General features: G+C 45.0%; 1 protein-coding gene across 1 annotated transcript; it reads right to left on the bottom strand.

The window, feature by feature from the left end:
* Nucleotides 1-1901: 1901 nt before the first annotated feature.
* slc5a1 (solute carrier family 5 member 1) lies at nucleotides 1902-16211 on the bottom strand. The gene is made up of 15 exons (XM_035389988.1): nucleotides 15853-16211; nucleotides 13855-13926; nucleotides 13042-13146; nucleotides 12630-12689; nucleotides 11589-11693; nucleotides 10858-10963; nucleotides 8264-8344; nucleotides 7473-7684; nucleotides 6903-7038; nucleotides 6445-6552; nucleotides 5753-5903; nucleotides 4703-4871; nucleotides 4245-4460; nucleotides 3809-3914; nucleotides 1902-3393 (listed from the first exon to the last, which is right to left on the bottom strand). Exons 1-15 carry the CDS (start codon nucleotides 15985-15987, stop codon nucleotides 3179-3181), a joined length of 1977 nt encoding a protein of 658 aa, XP_035245879.1. The 5' UTR covers nucleotides 15988-16211; the 3' UTR covers nucleotides 1902-3178.
* Nucleotides 16212-17875: the final 1664 nt, after the last annotated feature.

The following is a 17875-nucleotide window of genomic DNA, read 5'->3' as shown; positions in this document are numbered from 1 at the left end:
TGAAGTCCACGTGTTGAGCTGCCCCTGAAGTGTCTTCCTCCCCCTCATGTTTGTGCGCATGCGCCTTGCAAACTGGGATGTGATGAGAAGCCTGGGCGGACATCTCGTGCTTCAGGGGAGAGCAGGTGTTGGTGTAGCGGGTGTAGCTCGGCTGGTTCGAAACAGTGAAACAGTGATGTTCAGCAAAGTGAAGGCCTAATAGCGGGTTACCATGACAACGCTCTGATGACACAACCCTCAGGTTTAAAATGACGTTGTTGCCCTTGGCTAGGGGTGATTTCGCCAGTTAGCTGACTGGTCACATTTTCCTCTTTGGAGCCTTCGGGTGAGTGAGAGACAGGTGTTCAAATCTTACTTTGGGCCAGTGCTTCTAACTTCTTACATCTGCTCTATCCCGAATCAATGGCAGAGGTTTCAGAATTATGCCTGGTGCACACTGCTCAAAGTCTTGTTGAATCACACAAGTTTCTGCAAGATCCCAGGTTCTGAGAGTTCAGACTCTGCTCTTGAGTTTGAATGTTAAGTGTGTGATCTTGGCCAAATCTTCTAGTTTGTGTGTTCTGACCACTGAAAGACAAAAAAATAATCTGTGAAATCTGTGGTTGTGTGGATCTCCTACGTTTTCAATGTCGGTTAGGATTTGAAAAGTCCTGTAGTATGCACCAGCCATTAGGCATTAATGAATAAAATTAGACATTCCAAATTATTAGCAAAGCTTGAAAAAAAAAAAAAAAAATTTTTTTAAATATAGATTTCTTAAAAAATCTCTCCCTGTACTAAAACTGAGCCCGAGGGTGTGGCCTTCCGCTGACGGAAAAACTGATCTGAGACTGGCGTGTGAGTCAGGAAGGTACCCGCTCACTTCCTGTTCTCTGCCAGTTCCGCCTGGCCCATTTGGCCTTATAAGGCCCTGACCTGCTCCATCACCGTTCGCTCAGAGAAAAGTGGAAGCGCAGCTATTGTTCATCGCATGAAAGAGAGGCACGCACTGAGCAGCACTACGGGGGCGGAGTCGCAGGGGGAACTGCTGTAGTTTCACTGTGACTATGCTGGGGGGGGCGCTAGCACGCCAGGTTTGCAGCGTGGGAAATTCAGAGTGATGAAGGCTAACGCTAGCCCTAGCTTTAGCTTCTCCAGCTGCTGCCACTTCGCTTCCCTACTGCTGTTGCCACTGTGACTGTCTATACTGGACCCAAATTATGAATGCATTGTTAGGCATATATAGTTACAGAAAAACATTAAAGCTGTTTTGTTTAGTTTTTTTGCCAGAAGAAAAATCTATTCACTTATTGCATTTCTGTACTCATTGTGAATTCAAAATTTTTTGATTATTTTTACATTATTTTTACTTTTAAGACAGTGGATTGACATGATGTTGAATTCATTTTGAGCTGGCCTTGCCAGTGCATGTATTCACCACACAGTGCGCTATTTCACTGTGTTTTCCTTTACAAGCCTTTCAATGCTGTTGGTTGGCTTTCCTCTCACCCTTAGATCACCTCATACTGACCAGGGTGCAGAGGTGGACAGTCCAGGGGTCAGAAAGTCATGTTGTGTGTTTTGTCCACCCATGAACTCAGCCAGCTGATTTCACTAATTAGTTCTGCTTCCTGGCCGAAGAATTGTGCTAATTAGCAACTCCAGGTGATTGGAACAAAATATTGGGGAGGACTTTCTCAACCTGGATTTCCCACCTCGGTCTGGGTGTACAAAAACATGCCATTTTAAACTATTTTTCTGTTATAACCCTTTGTGGTGTCTGTACAAGTCCTGCTGTGTCATGGACAGTTTTGGCCAACCCAGAGGCTGCTGTGGGCTGCTCTGACTGTAGGGGGCAGTAGAGGGTGGGACATTTCTGGCATGGAGACGAGGTGGGAACGAGAGAAAGGCCTGTGCTGTTCACCCCATTCACAAAGCATTTATTCACACAGAAACACTCACTCTGTCACTTATTAACATTCAATAAAAGAGAACGTGCGGAGAATGAGGAAGCAAAGCACTTTGATTTGAAATGAGCAAAGCTGCCGGTTCTTCAAATAGCTATGCTTGTATTTCATGTATTATTGTGTGTATGTGAGTGATCTCTTTTCTTCACATAATGAAGAACTATCTGACTCACTTTGTAAATATTTGTACATGATTCCAGTTTAAAGACACCTTTGTGGCACCAGTGCATTTAGTTCAAACAGCAATAGGCTGAAATGCGACAATTCAAACAAAGACTGCAGACAAGTACACACACACACACAAGATTTGGTATTACAAATTAGAGAGAAAAGAGGAAACCATAAAAAAAGCTTTAAATTTAATTTTTTAAAAATTTGTATGATATTTGTGATCCTCGGGTGTAATTTTTTGACATTATAATGTATTTCCAATGAAAATGATCTATATAATAAAACAAAGGGACTCAGCTAACATATAAACAGACCAAAAAAAAGCACAAGCTGATTTTTTTAAAGCTAACTTCAGTGTATGCAGGGGTGGTATGTCCCTTTGTGTCACCCCTTTAATAAATTAGCATCCAGCACAAAATGAAAATGAGAAAATAGGAGACAGGGAGGAGTTTAAACTGGAGTGAAAGTTGGTTAAAATTACGCTGTTTCAACACTCAACCACCAACCCCAGGGAATTTGGTTACATCAGCCTCTTTACAAATGAACTGGAGACATTTTAAATGAGTCGCAAGCTGTTTCAGAAGAGGTCCAGACAGTCCACTGTCTCATCTTCATCTCCACCTTCTGAAGTAAACAGTTCATCTATCGCCTTTGCTGTAGAGAAGATGCTACTCCTGCACCAGACGACTGGCTGTGCTCAAGAACCAAGGAGGTCTGGATTTGTTTGAGATCTCAATCATTCGCACATTAACAGGAGGATAGCTGCGCCCGGGAGAGCGAGACCATGGCATCCATTTTAGGATTTCACACAGACCTTCTGCTCTCAATCATTTCTGTGGCGTCAAATCATTTATTTCATCTCAACGTCTTTCTTCCGCAATCATGAGCTACGGCTAAGGAGAAGAAATGCACGTCTTCGATGAAAATGTTTTTTCCGAGGTCTGCTTTGGGAGTAAACCTGGAGCTGGAATAATTAGCTGGACCAAAAAAAAAAAAGCAAAGTACGCAGATGAGCCCCAGCCCCCAGGGTCGAGCTGCATGCCCCTGAGTTTTTGGGGGGCTCATGCATAGAAGCCGTGGAAGAAGACGGCGACGGTGAGGAGGATGATGCCGTTGGCGTTGACTACGTTCCTCCAGGTGGGGTGCTCCGACGTGTCGGTGAGCTTCCTCTGCAGCTCGGCCTGCTCCTCCTCGCTCAGCTTCGGGGCCTTCTTCTGCTCGAAGCCGCAGAACCAGTTATAGGCCTTCCTGCAGCGGCCCACCTCCTCAGGATCCTCTGCGAGAGAGACACGGGCAGCTACATCAGGGCTACAGGAACAACTACAGTGGGACTGACTACAGCTAAAGCTACATCAGGGCTACAGGAACAACTACAGTGGGACTGACTACAGCTAAAGCTACATCAGGGCTACAGGAACAACTAGAGTGGGACTGACTACAGCTAAAGCTACATCAGGGCTACAGGAACAACTACAGTGGGACTGACTACAGCTAAAGCTACATCAGGGCTACAGGAACAACTACAGTGGGACTGACTACAGCTAAAGCTACATCAGGGCTACAGGAACAACTACAGTGGGACTGGCTACAGAAACAGTTACAGCCAGACTGGCTACAGGTACAACTACAACCGGACTGGAACTCCACCAGGAGCAGGGCTGCAGACCGTTTTACGGGGACTCCTGCCCTACCTTCCACGTCCATGCTTTCAGAATCTGCATTTTCGGTCCAGTCAGCCTCCTCCAGGTCCTCCCTATCCTCTTTGTTGTTCCGGAGGCTCCAGACCAGGCGATACAGCTGGGGAGGAGAGAAAGAGATAACACTAAACCTTCTGGAAATGTCTAACGTGTGTGTGTGTGTGTGTGTCTCCTGTGATGGGCAGTAATGGGGGTGTGTGTGTCCTGCTATGGGCAGTAATGTGTGTGTCTGTGTGTGTGTGTGTGTGTGTGTGTGTGTTTCCTGTGATGGGCAGTAATGGGGATGTGTGTGTGTCCTGCTATGGGCAGTAATGTGTGTGTGAGCGTGTGTGTGTGTGTGTGTGTTTCCTGCGATGGGCAGTAATGTGTGTGTCTGTGTGTGTGTGTGTGTGCGTGCTTGTGTGTGTGTGTTTCCTTCCACAGCACTCACGTATTTGTCCTCGATGGGCTTGGTCATCAGGGAGATGCCGAGCACCAGCAGGCAGGTGATCCCGAACAGCAGGATGGCGAAGTAGAGGTAGTGGACGCCGCAGATGATTTTGGGGCAGTTGCTGGGGCTGGCGCAGCTGCCCGTCCCGAAGGCGAACTCGGCGAGCATGCGGGACAGTCCGATGAGCAGGCCAATCACCAGCCCGTAGAACGCGCCCTGCGGGGGGGCACCAGCCATAAGCGGACACAAGATGCAGCTTGCCCAAGAGTGCCATGAACTAACGCTGACACTGACAATGATCTTTTACTCTCACAGTGCTTTACGCTGCTCACTGCGCCCACCACCGGTCTACAGCGTGTGGCTGGTGTGAGCCTGTCCTTCTGTGCCAGAGTACTCTCAGCATGCATTCACAGAGGTGGAACGGGACGGAGCGGGTGTAACGGCCAATGGCAGCCTACCGGCTCGTTGACGCGCTTGCAGAAGATGGCGAGGAGGAAGACGGAGGCGATGGGCGGCCCGAGGTAGCTGGTGATGGACTGGATGTAGTCGAAGAGCTGACCACTCTGAGCAGTTTGGACGATGGGGATCCAGGCGATGCTCACACCAATCAGAGCCAGGATAAACAGCCTACGCACAAACACACCAATCAGAGCCAGGATAAACAGCCTACGTGCAAACACACCAATCAGAGACAGGATAAACAGCCTACACGCAAACACACCAATCAGAGCCAGGATTAACAGCCTACGCACAAACACACCAATCAGAGACAGGATAAACAGCCTACACGCAAACACACCAATCAGAGCCAGGATAAACAGCCTACGCGCAAACACACCAATCAGAGCCAGGATAAACAGCCTACGCGCAAACACACGCGCAAACACACGCACAAACACATACGCAAACACACGCACAAACACACACACGCAAACACACACACAAACGCACGCACAAACACACACACGCAAACACACACACAAACACGCGCAAACACACACGCAAACACACACACAAACACACGCGCAAACGCGCACAAACACACACGCGGAAACACACATGCAAACACACACGCAAACACACACACAAACACATGCACACACAGAGTTTATGTCTGATGCCTTCCAGTATTTCAAGCTATTATTTGTTCCTGGTCTGACAGCAAAACATGGGCTAGGGGGACACCATTTTATTTCCGGGGGGGGGGGGGGTTTTGTGTGTGCTGAGTTTTCGATCTCCCATGTTGAATATCAAACATGGGAGATTAAATAAATCAAATAAATCTGGGGTTTTCAAACTTTTCTGATCCAGGGAACCCCACCCTGGCTCAAATGGGTCCAGGGGACCCAAAAAGGTTTCATATTTTTCAAATATTTTCCCAAGTCTTTAATTATTGCATAACAAGTTTGGCCAGGGCCCCCCAACTGGTCCTTCAAGGACCCTCAGTTAAAAACCCAGGCCTGGTCATGGAGCCCGGGCTGACTCCGCCCCTCGGCTGTGAGAGTTACCTGCCGGCGATCATGAGCTCCTTCTCCGAGGCGGTGCGGCGGATCTTGGTGTAGATGTCCATGGTGAAGAGGGTGCTGGCGCTGTTGAAGATGGAGGTGAGGGAGCTCATGAGCGAGGCCAACATCACCGAGAGCATCAGGCCTCTGAGACCTGCGTCATGGGAAGAGAGAGGAAGACAGGGGGAGAGGAGGGGTGGAGGGGGTGGAGGGGAGGCAGAGGAACAGAGAAAAGCAGGGGAGTTTACTCCAGAGAAAACAGACAACCATCATCAGCCAACATTTTTCCACTTTGGTGCCCCAGTGGTGGAACACCGTTCCCTGCCTGGTCAGGACAGAAACACTGGCTGCTTTCCACAATACCCTGAAAGGCTGCCTTTGAGACTACACCTTAATTAATGCTTTTTTAAAATAAACAAACCTTCCTCTCCCATTGTTTTGTAGATAGCACAACTGTATGATGGCACTGATTTGATCGATTTATTTATCTCTAGTTTTAGTGGTGGGTTTTCTGGACATGTTCAATGCACCTTCTGAAAGTAGTCTTGGCTAAAAGCATCTGCTGAGAATTGAATAGTACTTTTCATAGTTTTATTTACAGGAAAACACTATTAAATGCACAATGAAAAGCAATACCTTAAAGACCTTGTGCAAGCATATTATTATTGCATTGCAGACGTAAGAGGATGTCCTACCTCGGGGCATGAGGTCCACCACCATTTTGGGGTAGGCGATGTTAGTGCAGCCCACCGTGGTGCCGCAGTACTTCTTGCACTCCTCTGGGATCGCACAGGCCACCACATCTGTGGTGAAAACGGACAGATAGGTACAGGTGAGCCTCACACCTGTTCACCTCAGAACCCCACCCATCCATCGGCTGGCTTTACTGTGAATATCTCTACACTGTCAAAGCTCTCAGTTTCATTTTAAGTGCACCTTATAATATGCTTTTACAATTATCATTGGGCCATGTAGGCTTGAGTCCCCTAGAGCCAGTGAGTAGAAAAGTACAAGAAACTAAACACAATAAAATAAAAGGACTGAAAATAGATGAATACAGAGTAAAACACTAAGGGGCTCTAAATTTATTTTTTTGCCCCATGCCTGACTCCACCCCCCCCCCCCCCCCCCCCGTGCCTGACCCCGCCCTCACCTGTGTACAGGATGCGACTGATCATGCCGGGGAACACCATGATGAACATGGGCAGCAGCTTCAAGTAGCCACACAGAATGCAGCCCGCCTTCACGTGCGACAAGTTCTTAGCCGACAGGCAGCGCTGCACGATCACCTGGGACAAGACACTTACGTTAGCCACAACGTTAGCCTCAACGTTAGCCACAACCTTCGCCGCAACATTAGCCACAGGGCAGTCTGGTGCACTCACATCCCAATATTACACAAATTATACATCAAAATTAAACTTAAACCTGACACTTAAAAATGACACTTTCATTCCTGTCCATTCGGGAAAGGCGGGGGGGGCGGCAATCTGTGTGTGTCTATGTCAGGGGTGTCCAATCTCATCTGAAAAGGGTGCAGGGTTTTGCTGTAGCCCAGTACTACGACACCTGATTCAACTAATTAACAAATCACGGTCTTCAATTGAGACGTTGATAAGTAGAAGCAGGTGTTGCAGAGCGGGGCTATAACAAAAACCTGCACCCATTGATACCGGCCCTTTTCGGATGAAACTGGACACCCCTGATCTATGGGGCGCCATACCTGGTCGGTGCACCAGTACCAGGTGGCCAGAATGGTGAGCCCGAAGACCAGGCCGGGCCAGGGCATGTCCCCGGTGAGGGGGTCCCGGAAGATGTGGAAGGAGTCGGGTCGGGGGGTGTAGCAGCTCGCGCTGATGTTGGGGCTGACGAGTGTTGGGATGGCGTTCATGTACTTATCCACAAAGTTCTCATAACCGCCCACCGCATTGAAGGCTGCAGAGACAGGAAGGGTTCGTGGGCTGTGGTGATACTGCTGGGCATGTATTCATAGAGCAGGGCTGCCCAATGCTCTTCCTGGAGAGCTACTGTCCCGTAGATTTTCATTTCAACCCTAATTTAGCACACCTTTCTACTCAACAAGTTCTCCAGCTGTTGAACGAGGTGTGCTTTGTTAGGGTTGGAGTGAAAACCTACAGGATGGTAGATCTCCAGGAACAGGGTTGGGCATAAAGAAACACAGTGGAGGATCACTGCACTAGAATCAGATCCAGAGTCCAGAGTTATGAACACAAACACTGATCCAGAGTCAGAGTTCTCCTACTCCTTATGACAGCTTTATGAACATAACACTGATCCAGAGTCAAAGCTCTCCTGCTCCTTATGACAGCTTTATAAACATGAACAGTGATCCAGAATCAGAGCTCTCCTACTCCTTATGACAGCTTTATGAACATGAACAGTGATCCAGAGTCAGAGCTCTCCTACTCCTTATGACAGCTTTATGAACATGAACACTGATCCAGAGTCAGCAGAGTGAGAGGGAGACTGGTACAGAAAGGGAGGGGCACTCACCGTATCCCATGAGGATGAAGGACCCGATCACCATGATAATCGCCTGAAGGGTGTCCGTGTAGATTACTGCAGCCAGACCCCCTGCACACACAAACACACACACACACAGGAATACACACATATGTTATACACACACACGTTATACGCACACAATTCAACAGTTCATTTTTAGGCATAGACTAAAATACATAATAATGAAAAAGTTAAGCAACGTTGAGCCAAAATGGGCCTAATTTCAGTGTCTGCTGGTTATCTCCATGGTGATGTTACAATTCATTTCTAATACGCTGTTTTTTCTTTTGGTTGCCTTTGTATAAAGATGTAAATGCGCAGTGCTACAAGAGATTTCAGGTATGAAAATAATGAATGTAACCAACAAGCGATGTCAGTAAACTTCAGCCCAATAAAAATGACTCATCCATCCATTCTTTGCTCTGACAGTTATGTAAATAGAACTGAAAACAATACATTGGTATTTATTTGCATTATTTTGCTCTCTGAGGCTCCATGTTTGGAATGGCCCCTTAAAATGTTTTATAATCAAAACCAAATTTCACTGAATACAAGGCAGCATAATCAAATGAAAATATTAATAGATTATGCATAGATAAGTGTCCATATATTTTATGTACATCTGTATATTCCAGCAATCTGAAAGATGTCATCCTGGACCAAGATGTGCAGCCTTTACTGTACATGTCCCATCCTAGCTCAACTCTGCTGATGGAACTCGTTTTTGCAAGTTAATAATCACACAGACTTCTGCGGGAACCATACATACTTTTACACAAATTCAGTTTGCTTGTTGTTCAGAAATCAATCATCGATGGGAACGGGTTCCCTCCAAAAACCCACAGAACACGAGATCACATCATGAGATCAGTCGACAATGTTCACACATGAACATCTCCAATGAAAGTTTTGTAATAAATGTATTTTTGCAATTTTATAATCAATAAAATCAGGTGAAGTATTAACGTGGTAACAACGACCACTAGAAGTTTTATCGTGTCGGAGAACACTCTTGATGAACTGATAAACGTAGGAGAGCATGAATAAAGGAGGTCTACAGCGAGCACTTTGCCAACTGCTGCCAGCAAGATAAGGTTAATCGCTCATTGGGTTGATAAAATAAAATGTTGTAAGCAAGGCACTGTGTATTTTAAAGATTCATCTTGCAGCGATTTTAATGTCGTAAAGCTAAAAGGATGAACTTTACTCTGCTCAGTCTCGTGTTTCTGTGAAGATAAGTGCTGGAGATTGCAGAGGCAATTGCACCTTTATTGCCTGTTGCGCTATTACCTCCCGAGGCCAAACGCAAGCCACTATTGGCTGAGAAATGGACATGTCTGCTTGGGTGTGTCTGTGGCAAATAATTTCCTCAAGACCACCTGAACGTTACGTAAAGCGTACAACAACAGCATGACTCAGGGCTTTACCTGCTGTGGGCACAAATAACTCAGCGTCCTGTACCTGGAGAGCATGGGCGTACCCCCCCTACTTTTCAAAAATGCTTATTTTTCCCACCCACTGTTGGCGGTTGTTTTCAAACGTCACCTTTCATCGTTCGCCGACAGACATGATGTGGATTTTAGGCAGGCAGGGCGCAGCGGTCGCCAGCAAGATTCAATTGTTCACGTGTGTAGAAAAGGCCACGAAAGGTCAGAGAGACTGTCAATAAGTCCAGCCCTGCAGAGTTAATGCCGCAAAGAATGTAGACCTAGAGCAAATTAACGATTAACACTGCAGTCCACCAATCCCTGCTTAGAAACGGCTGCTATATACTACTATACTACTTCCTCCGACATCTAGCTCCGACAATGTCTGCAACAGTATAGCTGATAGAGGGGCAAAACAACTTTCATTAGCTAGTTAGCTACAAGTTACAAAGCTTCTGTAGGTGGTTAAAAGCTGCTCTTTAGGAACTTGCAAAAATGACACGCGTTACCCTGAGGGGGATATTTTTATTCCATTCTCCAAGCCAAACGCAAACTTGGAAAAGTGTCTGTTGTGGATAAAACTTGGACATGTGGTCAATACCACAGACAGATACAGTTTGCCACATTTGCACGAAGGCAAGCTATAATCTGCCTATTAATAACATGAGATAACATGTCTAGTCTATTAACTGGAGATAGCCGAGTGATTAAATCAAATCAAAGTTTATTTGACAAATGCACTGTTAACAATACAGCCGATAGGCAGTTGTTAGCTGGCAATGCTAAATATTAGCCTGTGAACATTGCTGTGTATCTAGTCTATGTGAAGGGGAAACATAGCTAGTGATGAAATGAGAGAAATAATAAACTAAAATAAGTGACCTCATTTGGTGGCAATCATGCGCGAGTGTTTGATGTCCCCGGTTTTGCATAATGAGCACATTCACATTTAACTAGAAAAAATAAATATAACGTGTCTCTGTTTATATGTATGTACATTATGCTTCTTTTTTTTTTCTTTTAAAAAAATTGGCCTATTTTGCTGTATGGAAATATATGAACATCGGACAGAGGGACTGGCAGCAGAGAGGGGAAGGACAGACGGACGGACAGACAGACGAACGGACAGACAGATGGACAGACGGACGGACAGACCTGTGACGGTGTAGAGAGCAGTGATCATAAGCAGGAGCACCACAGCCAGGTAAATGTTGAGCCCCAGTGCCTGGTTAATGAAAATGGCCCCTGAGAACATATCTGCCTGAAAGAGAGAGAGAGAGAGAGAGAGAGAGGGAGAGAGAGAGAGAAGGGAAAGTAAATAAACAACAAGAAATATTCTACAGGGAATATTAAATAAAACATGTTTCTGGAATTCTTTTTTTTTTTTTTAAAAGGTATTTGTTATCAAGTTTTATAGTAGGCTTGATGGAATCACATGTTTTAAATCTAATTGGAAGTGTGTTGTGTTTTCTTTGCTTGTTGCTTTAATGTTTGTCAATGTTGTCTAAGGTGCTAAAGCTGTTATGCCCATAAATTCTGGTTTATGGCTGTAAACTGCTGAGTGATGCAGCTCCAGAATGTAAGGACTTGGGTGGCACAGTTAAGGCGCTGTTCTACAGTGTGGTTGGGCCCCACGGCCTGGTATCGATTCTGTGACAGAGCCAAACTCTGGTCTGCAGCCGTGCAAGGGGGGGCACAGCTGGTTCTGTTTCATCTGCCCGGGATGACAATGTCCCATCACCCACAAGCGCCCCCTACTGGCCAGTCCGGGGAGCATGTCTCCGAATGTTAAGCTCTAAATGAAGAGTCTTCGTCTGACTTCTCTCTATTAAACCCTGATGTGTTTGGCCCCCTCCCTGGTTACCAGTGCCCAGCGCTGCACTCACAGAGATCTTGGTGAAGACGTAGAGCAGCAGAGACAGCACAGACAGGTAGATCCGTATGCGCTGGCCCCCAAACCGCTTCTTCAGGTACTCTGGCATCGTCACGACCTGGGCAGTGTTCAGCACAGGGCATTAACACGGACTCCACAAACTGCGTTCAGTAAGAGAGTCACGACCTGGGCAGTGTTCAGCACAGGGCATTAACACGGACTCCACAAACTGCGTTCAGTAAGAGAGTCACGATCTGGGCAGTGTTCAGCACAGGGCATTAACACGGACTCCACAAACTGCGTTTAGTAAGAGAGTCACGACCTGGGCAGTGTTCAGCACAGGGCATTAACACGGACCTCACAAACCAAGTTCAGAAACACATACAGACTCCGGTACAGTTACCGATAACACAGAGTGTTGGGAAACAGATACAGGTGTTGACAGACAAAAAAACAGATAACACACAGGTGCATCGCCCAGAGAGGAAACACAGGCATGTTTCACAGGGCACACACAGCGTATACACACACAGGCATGTTTCACAGGGCACACACAGCGTATACACACACAGGCATGTTTCACAGGGCACACACACCATATACACACAGACATGTTTCACAGGGCACACACCCCGTATACACACACAGGCATGTTTCACAGGGCACACACAGCGTATACACACACAGGCATGTTTCACAGGGCACACACACCATATACACACACAGGCATGTTTCACAGGGCACACACAGCGTATACACACACAGGCATGTTTCACAGGGCACACACACCATATACACACACAGGCATGTTTCACAGGGCACACACCCCGTATACACACAGGCATGTTTCACAGGGCACACACACTATACACACACAGGAAACAACAGCTACAGGTAACAGAACTAATAACAGATAACAGATACAGATATAGCCTGAGTACAAATCACAACCACAGATACAAGTACATAAAACAGAAATGGACAGAAATACAAATACAGATAACAGATAAAAGATACAGACACATAAGGGATAAAGATATAGACACACACTTACCCCAGCTTTGATGTAGATAGGGACGAAGAGCCAGCCGAGGATGACCACCACCACCAGGGCCTGAAACACACCCATCATCCCCGTAAGTCTTACTCACACTGGAGTACAGCACGTCCCCACCAAGGCTACAGTGACCCCATGAAGATGAATATTATCATTATTATAACAACTATTATGACCACCACTACTGCTACTCAATTTAAATTATAATTACAGTTTTAAAAGTATTATTTTTATTATTATTATTATTATTAGTACAGTAGTAGTAGTATACTTCAAATACTATTAGAATTTTATTATTATTATTATTATTATTATTATTATTATTATTATTATCATCATCATCATTATTATTACTGTATAATGATCATAATCCTAATAATATGCGAATAGCATTCATTCCATGACTCACGTTCCACTCAAACCCGCCAATGGCGATGCCAGCAGCTGCTCCCGTCCCTGCCAGGCCCACAAAATGGCCGCTGCCGATGTTACTGGCGAAGAGAGAGGCGCCAATCTGCAGGATGCCAGAGACAGGGCACATCAGCCATTGGTCAGTGCAGATCACATGAGCACAGTAAGCTTAATGACATCATCACAGGGTATTATTCCTGTTAACATTAGTTAATGTTAGTTTTAATATTACTGTTCATATTGGTGATAATATTACAGTTAATAATAGTGTTAATATTACTTCAAAAGATTTATTTTTATTTTTTGCTGTGTACAGGAATGGCTGTCTGAAAGTAGCAGAGTTGAGAACTTGAATCTCTCATCTTTTCGGATGTTATGAAGGCATTCTGCAGATGAGGCAGCTCTACAGAGGAACGATGGCACAGTGCTGTGATATCCACCCTCCGTTACATCTCCCACTCCAGAAATGTTTTATTGTTTTTACTGGTTCTGCTGTCATTTGGTTTTCAGCTGCTCTCTCTCTCTCTCACTCTTTCTGTCTTTTTCTCTTTCTCTATCTCTCTCTCTGTCCAATTATGTCAATTAAGATTCTGATTTAATACCTGTTTGACGTTCAGGTGTAATGCCTGATTTACAGTAGCTTCCAGTGTAATGCCTGCTTCAGATTGAGGTGTATTGCCTGATTTAGCTTCAGGTGTAATGCTTGCTGAACATTTGGATGTATTGTCTGTTTGAGATTTAGGGTGCAATGCTTGCGATTCTCCATCAACCTCACGTCACCTCCATCCTCTTTAGAACCACACTCACTCACCGGCCACCACACCATACTGCGTCCTGCCAGGAAGAACCCTCCCACTGTCCCACGATTGGTGCTCAGCATTGCCTGTCAAAGACAGAAGAGGAGGAGCCATCTCAGCAGTTGCAGTGCATCCATACAGTGTTATTTATCCTCACACTCTTAATGCAGGTTACATGAGTCTGTAGGGGATTAAATGTACTGCATTACAGTGGAATAAACTACCTCATAATAGTTCATTTAATGCTTAACATCTTGCTTTGGGTCATCACTGGAAAAGCATCATGGGATGTTGTGTCATGGTAGTTTCGTTACCATGGTTTAGAGAAATGCCTCATTTATGTTCCTCCGCAGTCTGACGTTAGCTGTAGAAGCAGTCGCACCCTGACCATATGCTTCTGCTGCTATCAGTATGTGTAACAACAAATCAGACGTAAGTGAGGACAATCATTTACACTGGAAAATAACAGTGTTCTGAGCACTTGAATGTTCTGGTTTTGAGATTAAATTGTGAATAAAAGTAAGGGACTCTGATGCTACTTCACTGAATGATCAAAGTGCACGGAACAGTACAACAGTATCAGCAGGAAAAAAACACCACTGAGTTTTTTTTTTTCAGTGGAAGAAAGAAGTTTTTTTTTTTAAGTTGTGTTTAAAACCGGCATGTTTCCGAGTTTCATCAGACAAATAAAGGGGACAGTACATAAAGAAGTTGAGAAATTTTGAAAAATTTTAACAAATAAAAATCATCTAAGATGATTATCACTTGCTTTTAAACACATACATCTATGTATCCCTCAGTGATAGCAGTGATATCAACAGCATATTTCCACTTCTTTAATTAAATTTGGTACAAAATATTTAATTAAACTTATGGAAAGAGTGGAAAGGAGCATGTAATGTTATACTCTATATATGAAACCTGCAACACGATGTGGTTATGTGTATTACAATGGGTTATGTGTATTACAATGCAGGGTACTGTAGAACCCTGGAGAGCTTGACCAGAGGTCACAGGCTCTTTGTTGGGGTTTTTTTTACGCCTTAAAATCAGCCACCATATTAGGCCCAGAAAACCTTTGAGCGGAGTCACTGTATAATCAACTTGCCTTGTTACTAAAAAAACCAGCCACTTCCAGTAAGTTCCAGTACTGGGGGTGCAGTGACTTCCACATGTGCAACAGGGAAGCACTTCCCCAGAGAACTTCTGCATGTGCAACAGGGAAGCACTTCCACAGAGAACTTCCACATGTATGGTAGGCCAATCATCATATCTTAACTCGCAGCTACAGAACACAAAATCTGAGGGAACAACATTTCTACTTTCAAAACACTATCGAATATGCTAAATACATAGGTAAAGAGTGAGTGATTCCACAATGGGGTCTCTTAGACCAAATCTGTTCTATTTACACAAGTACATCTCCAACTAATGGGTAACCAGTAACTCAGTGAGAAAAAGCCCGAAACTAGACATCTAGAGGGGTGGATATCTAGGTTGAGAGATTTTTTGATCAAAAACATAGAAGGTAATCACAGGTTAGCTCCAGTTAGCTCAGATTTTACTTGGATATAAATGTAGATGTCTAGACGTTCAGGTGAAAACCTGGCTACATTTGTTTGAAAGATAAAAGATTTCTAGCCAACTAGGACATAGTCAGGTTATATCTGGGTAAAACCTGAGCTAAACCAACTTAGATATCCATCCCTCTAGATGTCTAGATTTAGGTTTTTGCTCACTGGAAAATTACAGACAATCCATGCAACTGTTATGTTAGAGGTGAACTGAAAAATTCTTATGCTCTGTCCTTTGTGACCAATGACAGTAGATGTGTTCACCTGACCTTTTTTTTTTTTTTTGTTTTTTTTTTTGTTTTTTGTTTTTTTTCATTGAGGCGACTACAAACCTGACATTCTGTAAACTAAATCAAGGTTAACTATTCCCAAGTCTGGAAAATCTTTTGCTTATCACAGGGGAGTCGCACACTGACACTTTAGGAGATTCAGACTCACCCATATCCCAACGGCCAGGACCACCAGAAAGTAGATGACTATGACGGAGATGTCGGCCGGGTTGTTGATGGCGTAGGTGGAGCTGGTGTTCTCTGCGCTCCTGACCCAGGAGAACCCAAAGTAATCCCGTTCCATCTTCTGTGCTAGTGTGTTGCAGTGAGGAGAAGGACTGTGGTACCGTTCACCCCTGCTGTGCAGAGTACTGGAGCAGAAGCTGGACCCCTGTGTGGTTTAGGGCAGGAGCACCATACACACGCAGGTACGTGTTTGAGAGTATGCGCTGGAGTGTGTGTTAGAAAAGGAGGAATCGCTCCTGGTCAGTACGCATATAGGTGAGTGTGTGTGTGTGTGTGTGTGTGTGTGTGTGCGTGCGTGTGTATATGTCGATGAATGTGTACTAAAGTAAACTCCACACTCATTAATGATCAACCCACCAGGAACTCTTCTCAGGAAAGAAATGTGTTACCGTAAAAGAACCTGTGAAAAACATTCAGACTGCAATTCCCACTCAAATCGCGAAAAATGGAAGTACCATTACTTCAAAGATTTTTAAAGGAAAATGAAAAGAGGGCACATATATTTGCTTTAAATTATACAAGGGCCTTATCAGATAAGAGCTCAGGTGGAGGACAGGCAAAGACCAATATACTGAGTGGGTTCCTGAATGTAGGTTTGAAGTTATCTGGGTTAGAATTGGTGTGGGGAGACTAAGAATAGCCTCTCATTTGTTCACTGGTTGTCTGGCTAGTTTGCATTGATGCATGAGCAGGATTTTCCGGAGGAACTCTTTAAATCAGCCATGAAGGTCATTATTCCAAACCGAACGCCTGGGAAGACACAAGCCACCAGGAAAGCAGCTACATCTCTGTAAGCACTCAGTAGAGCAGGGCTGCCCAACCCTGCTCCTGGAGATCTACCATCCTGTAGGTTTTCACTCCTGCCCTAACAAAGCACACATCATCCAACAGCTAGAGCAGGGCTGCCCAACCCTGCTCCTGGAGATCTACCATCCTGTAGGTTTTCACTCCTGCCCTAACAAAGCACACATCATCCAACAGCTAGAATAGGGCTGTCCATCCCTGCTCCTGGAGATCTACCATCCTGTAGGTTTTCACTCCTGCCCTAACAAAGCACACATCATCCAACAGCTAGAGCAGGGCTGCCCAACCCTGCTCCTGGAGATCCACCATCCTGTAGGTTTTCACTCCTGCCCTAACAAAGCACACATCATCCAACAGCTAGAATAGGGCTGTCCATCCCTGCTCCTGGAGATCCACCATCCTGTAGGTTTTCACTCCTGCCCTAACAAAGCACTCCTCATTCAACAGATGTAGATTTCGCCGAGCTGCTAATTAGTTGAGTCAGGTGAGCCAGATTAGGGTTGAAATGGGAACCTGCTGGACGGTAGGGTTAGGGTTAGGGTTAGGGTTAGGACGGGAACCTGCGGGACGGTAGATCTGCAGGAACAGGGTTGAGACAGATATGTACAGCTGCCCTCAGAAAACTTATTTATTTTGCTAAACTGCATGCTCACTATCACATCTGGGAGTTGTAGTTTTGTTAACTGCGTGCTCACTATCACATCTGGGAGTTGTAGTTTTGTTTTCCACAGCCCCCATGTCAGGAGAAGTGCTGTCTGTAATGACCCAGGAGTTTTTTATGATTATTTCCTTTCCTAAGATTCCCGTGCTTTAAGATGCCATTGCTCATGAAACATCAACATTCAGGAAAGCTCCCGGTCAGCACCCCCCAACAGTCACCTCTCCTTCAAACTTCCCGCACAGAAAAAAAAGCTTGGTGTAACATCAACTCTGATATTCCACATTTAACTCTTAATAGAGTACGCATGGTTCCTACTGGACTCATATAAACACGGATTGAGTAGATTTAATGGAGAAAACTTTGCTGTTGTGGGGTCTCTTTAACCATGATGCTAGCCAGGGAAAATCACTTCATAGAAACCTGTATGTCTTTAAACAAAGCAACAATGGTCAATGTGTTACCTAAGTTACTTACTGGAATC

This window comes from Anguilla anguilla, chromosome 14 (assembly GCF_013347855.1).
Source record: "Anguilla anguilla isolate fAngAng1 chromosome 14, fAngAng1.pri, whole genome shotgun sequence".
In the NCBI taxonomy this organism is placed as follows: domain Eukaryota; kingdom Metazoa; phylum Chordata; class Actinopteri; order Anguilliformes; family Anguillidae; genus Anguilla; species Anguilla anguilla.
This window is presented reverse-complemented; position numbering and strand designations above follow the sequence as displayed.

Coding starts and splice junctions, on each gene's coding strand:
- slc5a1 (XM_035389988.1), bottom strand. CDS start 15,987: ATGGAACGGGATTACTTTGGGTTCTCCTGGGTCAGGAGCGCAGAGAAC. Junction 8,345..10,857: donor TGCTCTCTACACCGTCACAG/GTCTGTCCGTCC, acceptor TTGTGTGTGCAG/GGGGTCTGGCTGCAGTAATC. Junction 7,685..8,263: donor CTTCATCCTCATGGGATACG/GTGAGTGCCCCT, acceptor CTGTCTCTGCAG/CCTTCAATGCGGTGGGCGGT.